Source organism: Eptatretus burgeri, chromosome 17 (genome assembly GCF_056783735.1).
Source record: "Eptatretus burgeri isolate ZD-2024b chromosome 17, Ebu_testis_v1, whole genome shotgun sequence".
NCBI lineage: Eukaryota > Metazoa > Chordata > Myxini > Myxiniformes > Myxinidae > Eptatretus > Eptatretus burgeri.
Window position 1 is genome coordinate 39069757 of NC_140977.1, and position 12094 is coordinate 39081850.

At 43.7% G+C, this 12094-nt stretch overlaps 1 protein-coding gene across 2 annotated transcripts in view; it reads left to right on the plus strand.

The window, feature by feature from the left end:
- LOC147009820 (putative ATP-dependent RNA helicase DDX43) overlaps positions 1-12094 on the plus strand; it is a 133959-nt gene that overhangs the window by 10711 nt on the left and 111154 nt on the right. The window contains exons 2-3 of one of the 2 annotated variants that reach the window (XM_085860765.1): positions 61-116; positions 5513-5633. In XM_085860765.1, coding sequence (XP_085716891.1) covers positions 61-116; positions 5513-5633 — 177 coding nt within the window. Of the gene's footprint in view, positions 1-60; positions 117-197; positions 336-5512; positions 5634-12094 lie in introns of those variants that run through there. The other variant, XM_085860766.1, reaches the window with a different exon arrangement.

Genomic DNA, 12094 nt, shown 5'->3' on the forward strand with positions numbered 1-12094 from the left:
GTACTTGTGTTAATATATAATCTGTTTAATCTGCTCAAATGAAGTGTGTTTGTGAGGCAGGGCGACATGGAGCGAAAATTCGGGAACTGGAACAAACAAGTGGAGCCAGAATACAAGTGAGGAGCACCTCATATGGGATTGTTTAATACCGATTATGAGATGTTTTTTTGCTGAGGTTTTATTTATTTATTAATTTTGTCACTCTTCTTTTTGTATACTGAGTCGAGGGTTGTGGAAGAGCTAGTATTAGTTCACTGAACAGATCGGGACGCAACAGGCCAAAAGGAATTGCAGAGAGAGGAAACACCATCAGCACAACTAAAGGCCAAGACTGGGTGAGACCGACAAGTAATGGGGGGTGGGTGGGGGAGGGGCAGGAAAAGATGCATGGGGTGGGTAAAATGGATACAGAGGGAAAACTGGGAATTTGGGAGGAGGAGGGGTTGGTAACGAGTATGGAAAAGATCATGGTTTTTGATTGGGGACGATCTGAGATGTCTTTGTTACCAGCTGGCTTGAAGACCTGGAGGGAAGAATGAGATCGAGTGTGTAGGGTGCGGTTGAAGGTTTGACTGGAGGGGGGGTGTTTTTGAGGTTGAGTTAAGGGGGTGGGGTGAATGGAAGCATCGATTGGGTGGGGTGCCTTGGGAGGAAAAAAGGGAGGACACGTATGAAGCTTTGAGCGGGTATGGGTGTGGGTGGTTGCGTTTCCTGATTCCATATTCCCAATTTTGAAGAAACAAAAAATTTATTTTCATGGTGTTCTTCCATCCATGCACATACCCACACTATGTCTAACATCTTTGCTGACCAATTTTGTAACTGTACAGTTGCTAAAACATTTTGATCTGGTCATGACCATAGCAATCCTATCCATCATTGCAACCTTCATTTGCTGGGCATTTGTTAACCTGTGCTCACAAAGCGAAGACCGGGGTTAAGCAATCGGTCACGTACGTGCGTATGTATGTGTCTTCATTTTCAGGGTGTACATCAAAAACGATTCAAAATTCGTATCATTGTAATTGCTTCAGCCTTTATCGTGCTTGGCTGGTGGAAAAAAAAACAAAACAAGAAGACTATGTATAATTTGGTGTTTTGACGATCTCCCGATTTATACTTTAGCGATGTCTTCTGCTTTTTCAGCCTTGGTAGTTATGAAAACCCATGAACGGGAATAAACGCTACTTCGTGAAGGCTTATGAATGTACTCCAGAGCAGACTTGTCAAAGTATAATTTGTCCACATTTACCTCAGAAATGTAGAGAGATGCAATTACACATTTGCTGCCTGAAGAGTTGGCTCTCACCAAGTCCTTCTCAAGGTCAGGTCAGGTGTGGGAGCATGCGCCAGAGCAGCGCGTCGCTGCATCCACTTTCCGCCGATACTCCAGGGGCCTCTGGCTGGCCATCCTCCAGGCAGATGGCTGGCCCATCCCCATCTCCTTGAGATGCTGATCAACCTGCTGCAACCACAAGACACGCGGTCGGCCCATTGGCCTCCTCCACTCGCGAAGCTCCCTCACTGAGAGAATCTGGTGAGCAGGATCAGCATCAAGAAAATGAGCCGCATGTCCATACAGCTGCAGCTGACATTCACGGACTATGCAGGTGACAAATCTCATTTGAGTCTATCTGAGCAACCGCTCATTAGGCACAATCTGACCAGCGATTGCCAAGGATTCTCTGAAGAGACCTGGCACCAAAGGAATAAAGTGTCCGTCTCAGATCCCTGGTCAGAGTCAAAGTCTCACATCCATAGAGCAAGACTGGAAGCACCAAGGACCTGAAGATTCGGGCTTTCGTCGTCCTGTACACGTACCAACAGCGCCACACCCCATGATCCAGTGAATCCATGACTCCCCGGGCCTGACCCAGATGTCTACTGACCTCTGGCTCAGCCGCCAGCAGAGACATGGATATCGCTGTCAAGTTAAGTGAATCTCTCTGTGACCTCAACATACTCACCACAAACGGGTACAGACAAGATAGCAGCATCGAAGATGTCATTGAAAGCCTGGATTTTAGTTTTGACCCAGGAAACCTGTAATCCCAGCGGCTCCGACTCCGACTCCTCATTCAGCCCCTTGAGGGCCCCCAAAGGATATTCAATCTCTGCAAAGATGACTGCATTATCTGCGAAATAAAGGTCAGAGATCTTGATATTCCTAAATGATGCACCAAAGCTTGATCTCCGACATCCTCCCCAGAAACCAGTCCATACAAGTGCTGAAAACTGTCAAGAGCCGACCACCCCATGATCCAGTGAAGAACTCCTCTGTCAAGAGCCTACCACCATCTGCTCTAACTGCAGTACACTGAAGGATGGGCTTGGATGAAAGCAATGCACAAATTCCCCTGAAAGCAGGATGAGAATCGCTTGACCACACGTGATGCTCTACCCCCTCTCAGATGCCTCGCATCTAGGTCTCCTTGTCCACTCTCGGCGCATATTCTGTTTTACGCCTCAACTCCCCGAACAGCTCAGCACTGCCATTAAGCCTGCCCTACAATTCTGGTCAATGGTATCCAGTGTCCCTTGAGAGAAATTCTTCTTTGCCTTACGCTTTGTTCCAAGACATCCACCAGCAACATCAAGGATGGTGGGCTTTAAGGCACTCCACAACTCTTCAGGAGTCCCCAAATCACCCACACACCCCAAATCCCCACTCAGCCTGTTCACAAACTCCTCAGCTACCCCCTCATCCTTGAGCTTGCCTTCATCCAGCCTCGGATGGGATGGTACCATTCTCCCAAATTTAAGCTGCAACTTCAGTTGCTACAACCAGCCTGTGGTCACTATTGAGGAACTGAGCACTCTGGTAGACCCTGCAGTTCTGGATCATCCTCCAGTGACCATTAACGAGCACATGCTCAATCTCCTTTGCTACACCACCATCGTTGGAGTTCCAAGATCACTGATGAGCCTGTGTGTGCTGAAAGCATGAACCAGCCACCCTAAGTCCATGACTTCTTGCAAAGTCAAGGAACTTCGCCATTCTGGTTTACAGTTTCAGACCCATGGGGACCAACACATGTCTTATAACCATCCCTATCAGTTCCAGTCAATGCATTGAAATCTCCCAAGACTATAAGAGTATCTCGCTGGGGCACTGATCAACCACAGACTCAAGCATGACAGAATGAGTTCTTCACGGTGAGATTTCCCGCCTCATTGGAAGTATATACAGAGGAAATGACACCCAAGGAGTGAATCCTTTCTCATAATACGCTCATTGACCAGTATTACCTCAATTATTATTGTTGTCAGCTTATTGGACACAGCGACATCGACTCCTTGGGCATGCTAACCATCAGAGCGACCAGACCAATAGCAGGTGAAACCACCCACCATGATCTCGCCACTATCAGGTCGGCGAACCTCAGAGTGCTGCAATACCGATGTTCAAACGTTTGAGCTCAGATGATAACAGAGACAGGTGATCATCCTCTCTTCGAGATGCGACATTCCAGGCACCCACCCGAAGGGACCGCCTCAGGTTAACCCAAGGAGACCGCTCTCTCGTGGATGGCACCTCAGCACTACTCCGCCACAATCTGATCCAGGAAGTTTACCCAGTACTTTTCCTCTCATCATCAAGGAATGGGGGTCCTGAAGGCTTTGCCCCAATCCTGTCATCCGGTGAGCTGCCCTGCGAAGGGTAGCAGCAGAGAGGAGGTACTCCCACGTAGTGGGTTTTCACTTTTCTTTGCATTTTGGGTTTTGCAGAATGAAGTGTTTTATGGTGGCCGGAGTACAAATCCTGCCACCAACCTCCTCAAGAAAGTAACCCAACTGCAGGACGGCGTCCGCAGACACAGTTGGGCACTAGATATGGATGGCCGTTGGCTCACAAGGAGCTCCTCCACCGTTTGACAGGTTTTGTTTTCAATCCTGCTGGGTGTCCATATCTACACACCCTTCTCACTCGAAAATCTGATATGAGAGACGGTTTAGTTGCCAACAACCCGACCATGAAACAGGTTAGTGCAGGTTAACATGGTACCTTGAGCAAGTCACAGATCTAATCTTGCTTGACTTTCTCAAAACTGTGTGGGTAAGTTGTCTATGTATACTATCTAATTTATTATGTGTGCAAAAAGGGCAATTTTGCCCTTTCCTCCTGTTTGTTTTATTTTATTTTTTCCATCAAAATTGGTTGATTTTATAGTTTATTACCTTCACAACTGAAGGTGGGTGGAGCTTTTATGTTTTCAGCTCTGTCTGTCTCTGGGCAGGATATCTCAAAAAGTTAGGGACGGATTTGGACAAAACTTTGTGGGCCAGTTGGGGGTGTGAAAAGGATGAAGTGATTATATTTTGGTCAAGATCAGGATCCGGATACAATGATTTTAAATGATTCTTCACCTTTGAGAGATAGTGCCAAAAGCAATACAGAGCATGATATTTCATTACGTTGTGGATGGATTTAGATAAATCTTTTTGTACAAGTTGGGTTTGTGACAGACAAATTGATTCGATTTTGGTGAAGATCTGGATACAGATATAAAAACATTTTAATGAAGTAATTCTTCACCACTGAAAGATGATGTATAGCTCAATATTTTGGGCCAAAAACGATATATAGCTCAATATTTTAAGGTTGTGGATGGATTATGACAAAACTAGGTGGAATGATTTGGGTATTTGAAAAGAACAAGCCGATTCAATTTTGATTCAGGTCCAGATCCAGATCCGACCCATCAGTGGGATATAAAATGTAAACTGTTCAGTCTTGCCGAGGTATGCGCTCTATCGATTGCTGTTCGAGTTCAATTTGAATTCCTTTTAGTTTTCTTACTTCAAGAGTTGTGGAAGAGCCAGCTGATGGGGTAGAAGGCTATGCACTGGGGCATTGGGAACAATAATCACAGGGGTTGATGAACAGAAGGAACTGTGCAAGTACAAGTGGAGGGTTAACGAGGGTAGAAAAGGTTGAGTATGGAATTTGGTGACCTCGACTGAAGTTGTATTGTCAACTTGAAGCCCAAAATGGAAGAGTGTTTGAACAGATTGAGGAAGGTGTTTCCAAAATTGGGAAAGAGGGTAGCAAAAGAGTGGAGTTGAGCAGCAAGCCTGGATATTGGGAGTTTATCAATGAGGGGTTTGCTGGAACATCACGTGCGATCAGGAACGATGGAGGACTGAAATAGTAGATGGTCTTCTAATTTGTCTGTTCTCCTAATTTTTCCATGCTCTCTGAATTGTCATTCTTGTAATATCTTTCCAAGTTTTTCACTTTTTAAAAACTTAATCCTCTTTGTGGAAATAAAATTTCTATCAATAGATTTATGAATTTGCAAGACTTTTTTATTATTATTATTATTATTATTATTATTATTATTATTATTATTATTATTATTATTTTCCTTCTTTCAACTGCCAAATATCTGTGTATGTTAAAATTTTCACTTAGAAGATTATCAAATATGTTCTTCATGAGAAATGTGCTCAGTGTGTTCTTTCTTTAATTTTTTATATTTTTTAAAACTTTGAACAACCATGTATGCAGGTGAGTCGGACTGAGGGTTCTGATAATGTGAAGCTATTTGGCAGCAAGCAATCTCAGGAAATGGCTGCACGTCTCATCCAGGAAATTACAGCAGAATTTCAGAGCAAGATGCATCTGCAAGGTACTCGTGACACCTGTGTTAGCCTTGCCATTCTTATGCCAACACTGGCAAAGGTGCCGGAGGCATTGTGTTTTTGGGTTCGATCCTCCGTCCTCCCCTCGTGCATGATTATTTTATTGTGATAATTTATGAACCGCTGAAGGGTTTTTATTTATTTTTATGTATTTACTATTTTTAACCGAACTTGGTGGTACAAAGGTGTCCTGATGTCAAGATGAAGTGATTCTATTTTCGGCTCAAAGGTCACATCCTTTGGCAGATTTATATTCTATTGACATATTCGTGTCAAGTTTTATTTTGTAATCATTGTCATGTTGAATTGTAGGCTCTCCATTTGTAATCTGCCTGGAGAGTAGTTGGGATTTCTGCTTGTGTTTTGTTGCATTTGACCTGCAGCAATGGGCTTTGGGCCAAATACCAGGGGCAATGAGCTGTCATTTTGTTCACAATTTTTCCTTTTGTTTACATCTTTGAACTTATTTTATTACTTCTGCCAACGAAGGTGGACGGAGGTTGTTTTCACCCGTCTGTCTGTCCATTTGTCTATGAGCAGGATATCTCAAGAAATTGTGGACGGATTGGGATGAGACTTGAGGGACAGGTTGGTTGTGTGATGAGAAAAAATTGATTCGATTTTGGTGAAGAACCAAATCTGGCTACGAGAATTTTTGAAGTGATTCTTCACCATTGAGTGATAGGGTCCAAAAACATAGACGTGTATATATATATATATATATATATATATATATATATATATATATATATATATATATATATATATATATATATATATATATATATATATATATATATGTGTATATATATATATATATATATGTGTATATATGTATATATATGTGTATATATGTATATATATATATATATATATATATATATATGTGTATATATGTATATATATATATATATATATATATATATATATATATATGTATATATATATATATATATATATATATATATATATATATATATATATATATATATATATATATATATATATGTTGTTACGGCCACGGGTACCGAGTGTATTATAAGGGGGTTTAATTCCCGTTTGTCCTCTGAAGAGCTGGACCTGGGGCCACCGCTCACAATTAACTTTGTGGTACGGTGAGTTGCGTTAGAACCACGAACGCCACTCAGTTAACCATGAGTTCCAGTTAACCATAGCGATACCCCCGGCGTGAGCGTCAGCGTCAGCATCAGCGTGAGCGTGAAAATGTTAAAGTTTTTGGTGCAAGTTATTTCCTTTCTAATGTTTTTATCTACCACTGTTTTATCTGTTTTATGCTGGTTTTTTTGTTCACTGATTACAATATACAAATACATATATTGCTTTAAAATTATTTGGATCAGACTTCACTGCAATGCTTTATAAAAAATATTATTAGACTAGTCTTTTAAACCGACAAATTCATAAACAGGTGAGCATTGGGTGGCTTTGACACCAACTCTCTGGTTTTTTTTTTAATGACAAATCTTCACTTGATGGATACGTTCTTCAGGTGCCAAGAACAAGCCAATCAGGTTTTGCTTTAGGTCCGGATCCATAATCCGGCTGAGTGCTGTTCTCGTTTTATTTTTGTATTTAGTTGAGGCTCATGGAAGAGGCACAGATGCCAACCCTCCCGATTTCATCGGGAGGCTTCCGAAAATTCACCCAAACTCCCGCCTTTACGATCACTATCCTTATCCTCCCGAAATTTTGATATTTTTGCACTGTTCACTAATCAGAATGTACTAGTATGAGAATTGAATGAAAAGCATCGTCTGCTACGTATAGCATGTGGTAACTCCATAACGTTCGCTGCTACCAAATTGTACGTAAAAAATTGCAAATTCAAATGAGGAGCAGCGAAACATTGGGTCTGGATCTCGCTTATGCGATCATGCACTGAGATTTAATGCATGCGGTATGTGTGCAATACAGTGCATGCGGTATGTATGCACAGTGTATATGCATGCGATACGCTCACTGCATGCAGCTGGGCCCCGTACCAGCCCGGCGGTCGCGACCACCGTGCGGTGTTTAACAGCCGCTAGAGTTCTACGAGTCGCGCTGCAGCTGTGGAACATCGACTTCGAAGTTACCGATGCTTCAAGCCCTCGATGTTGATTACGAAATGGCAGAAAAGAAGCTTACGAAGACCAAGAAATGGTCTCAGAAGTACAAGACCGAATACAGTCTCCAATACCCGTGTATTCGAAAGTCTGAAAGAGGAATTCATCATGCGTATTGTACAGTATGCAGCGTTGATATTTCAGTTGAGCACGGAGGTCGCAATGATATTCGGAAGCACGTTGGAAGCAAACGGCACACAGACATTGCAAAGGAGAGATCTTCGAGCACGAGTACCGGTACACTTCTGAATTATTTCACCAAACAAGGGACAAGCGAGGAAGAGGATGTTACCCGAGCGGAACTTCTCTTTAGTGGATTTATTGTGGAACATAACTTGCCCATATCAGTCTCAGATCATGCTGGACCTCTATTTCAAAAGATGTTTCCAGATTCAAAAGTTGCTTCAAAGTATGGATGTGCAAGAACAAAAACTTCAGCAATAATTGGTGAGTTGTCAAATGTTACTGCTTCATCTATTGCTGATATTGCGAGACTAGCTCCATTTAGCCTAGCTACAGACGGTAGCAATGACAGTGGTGAGGCCCAGCTATATCCTGTCCTGATTTCGTACTATGACAACAGTGCTGGGATTGTGAAGCAAGGTTTGCTAAGTTTGCCTGCGTGCAAACAAGATTCCACTGGAGAAAACATTTTCAAACTGCTTGATCATGAGTTCAGTGACAGGAAAATTCCGTGGGGAAATTGTGTTTCCTTTTGTGCTGATAATGCCTCTGTCATGGTGGGCAAGCACAAAGGAGTCGCTGCTTATATCCACAAACAAAATCCAGAGTGCTACATCATGGGATGCCCTTGCCATATGATGCACAATACGGCCAAGAAGGCGGCTCAGGCCTTACCCATTGAATTAGATGACTTTCTCATCGATATTTACTACTACTTGGACAAAAGTAGTAAACGCGTCAAAGGAGTGAAAGCACTGCAAGAACTCTGTGATGCCCCGACACACAAGATTCTGAAGCATGTCGCAACAAGGTGGCTGTCCCTTGGTCAGTGCCTAGACAGGCTGATTGAACAGTGGGAGCCACTTCGCCTCTTCTTCAAAGAAGTACTTGCACAGTGCCAGTACTGGCACTGCAGGATCAAGCACTAGTGGAGCAGCATTCACCACTACCACTGCAGTATCTGCTGCGAAGAAGACAGCAGGGACAGCACCAAAACCAATGCTGAGAGCAGGTAGCATCACCGGCCCTTCATCACGTTCATCTACAAAGCAGATTCCTTCAGAGTCGAGAAAGACTGTGATAGTCCCATCTACAGGCAAAGAAGGACCCAAGTTAAGTTCTGCTTTTGCCAAATCACTTGATAGAAGCTCAGCAAAACCTTCGAATCAGAGGTCTTCTTCCTTGGCTGCACCTACCTCAAGCTCTCTCCTCAAACGTAAAATTGGATCTGGTACTACGAGTCTGACCTCTTCTGCTGGCAGTAAACGCAAGTGTGATCGCCCTGCGGCTAAGTGTACTACGAGTTCTACAACTAAAAGCGCATCTTCCTCAAACACTGTGCAGGAATCTAGAGAAAAACGTGTCAACAGGATGTTCTTGTCTCCACAAACAAAACTCTATTGTTTCTTCCTTCGATATGCTAACAAGCTTTTTGAGAAGGGGAATCTTCTGCTCCAAAGAGACAAACCCTGTATTCATCTCCTGCACGGAGAATTGAATGGTCTTCTGAAAGATATCTTCGTACGGTTTTTGAAACCATCGGTGTCATCGGTTGCTCTGGTAAATGTACCCTTTTCTGACAGAAATCATCAGAAGAATGATGAGGACCTCATGATTGGGAACGATGCCAAACTGTATATAAGGGAACAAAGGAGTCTCAAGAAATCCACCTTCACTCTGAGTGAGTCAGACATCCAAGGTTTCTTCAGTGCAGTTCGCTCATATTATGTGAAAGCCTGCAATTACATCTTCAAAACCTGGCCGCGAGATGATGAATTAGCCAAGCATGCTCAGGTGCTGGATGTTAAGCTACACCAAGAAGTGGGGTTTGCTGTGTGGAGTTTTTCATCAAGAAATTCCCCTGTCTGTTCAGTGGCGGTGATAGTGACATAGACAGTCTTGAGAGTGAATTCGCTCACTACCAGGCAGACGCCTCCATAGCTACAATTGCTACTGAGACAGTGAGAGTGGATGAGCAGTGGCGTCGGATTTCACAGCTCACAGATGCCTGCACTGGTGCCAAGAAGTATCCTAATTTGAGCAAAGTGATGAAGGGAATCTTGGTCATTCCTCATTCGAACGCATCATGTGAGCGGGCACTCAGTCTTGTACGGAAGAATCAGACTGAATTTCGTCCCAATTTGAGTGTCAAAACCCTGGAAGCTCTCTTAATTGAAAAACTAGCTCATAGCACCCCTTGCTACCAGAGAGAATACAGCAAAGACATAATCAGAAGGGCTAAAAGAGCCACACAGCTGTCACTCAGCAAAGCTGCCATGGAAAAAGCAAGCAGCAGTAGTACCAGCCAGTAAGGTAAGAAAAATATTGCTTCTTTTGTGCTTTTTGTTAATCTTTGATTGGCCCCTAACTTACTAATATTAACATACATGTAACATTAAAAAGTGCACAATTTTCCCCTTTTTTTGTTCAAAAAGTGGGAATTCTTAACATGTTAAATGCTCCAAAATAGGGCTCAGAGGGCACTAGAGAGCGTCTAGAACCCCAGAGCTTCCAGGGCCCTAAGGCGGGCCCTGGACCACGTCGCAAGGGTCGAGCGCTCCGCGCTCGAGATGTGCGCTTTGCGCACATTATTTGGTGTCGGTTGCAAATCCTCCCTAATTCTGATTTCCAAAAGTTGGCATCTCTGAAGAGGTAGAACACTGGATAGATAAGGATGCAACAGTGCAAAAGGCACAGTTGAAAAAGAGAGAAACACCAATAACAGAGTTGAAGAAGAAGATAGAGGGAGACCTGGACAAATGAGGGATGTGGGGAGGAAAGAGTGATTGGGGAGACAATATGGATACAGAATGAAACTCTCAAAAGAGAAAACTGGAAATTTGGAAGAAGAGGTTGGGGAGGGGGTGCAATGTGGGTAGAAAAGATCATGGGGTGACCAACTGTCTTGAAGATGTTGACTCTGACAAGGATATGTTCAGATGAACAAACAAATTTGTGGTGAAGTTTGTCATCACAAAGTCCAGAAGGGTGGATTTACCATTGGGGAAAATCTGGGTTGGAAAGTTCACATATTGAGTCAGTCCCATGGAGTCACAGAAGTCCTTTGCTGAAGTGCCATGGCTGGTGAGAGAAGTACCTGGTGAGAACACTCAGCCAAGTTGAACAGTGATGATTAATATCACCACATATGAGGAAGAGACAGTTGGGATGAGCGGTTAAAAGAAGTGTGAGCAGAGGGGGCAGTCACAGCCTGAGGTACTCCTGGAGTTTGGGAGGTGTTGGATCAGTACAAGGACCATGAGAAATTTGAGTTATTGATGTAAAGAGAAACTCTGCCACTAGAGTGAGGTTGGGGCTAATCAAATTGGAGGATACAATAGCCAGAGAGACACGGAGTCAGGGACATCGTGTGGGAGGTGGGATTCTGTTATCAGATTATCTCGGCTATTATTGAAAGCCTGGATCTTTGTTTTGACCCAAGAAAACCGTAGTCTCAGTGGCTCTAATTCCTCATTCAGTGTCTCGAGGGCCCCTACAAAGACATCCAGTGTTTCCACAAGGATGACTGCATTATCTGCAAGATCAAGGTCAGAGATCTTGACATTCCCAAGCGGTGCACCGCAGCTTGATCTCTCTGACATCTTCCCCAGAATCCAGTCCATGCAAGTGTTGTTGAGTGTGGGCACCAATACACACCCTTGACGAACTCCAGTCACAACTGGAAATAAGTCTGAGATGGAACTGCCACACCTCACAGCAAATTCTGTACCAGAGTATCGTTCAGAAATCAGATCCATCAACTTTGGTGGCACCCAGCGAAGACCGAGAGTCTTCCAGAGGGCATTCCAATTCACTGAATCAAATGCTTTGTGGAGATCAACATAGGCTGTGAGCAGCCCCTGCCGAAACTCTCGTCTGCATTTGGTGAGGATCCGGAGAGCAAGGTTACGATCGATCGTTAACTTCTTTGGTGTAAAGCCCGACTGCTCCAGGCATTGATGCTCAAGCAGAGGGTGGCAAAGACCTTGCCCAGCGCTGAGGGCAGCATCACCCCTCGGTCATTATTGTAGTCTTGCCGATCGCCCTTCCCTTTCCAGAGAGGGACAACGAGGCCCCTTTTTCAGTGAGATGGGATGATGTCTGTGCTCTAAACAGAGCACAGAACTGCATGCAATGAT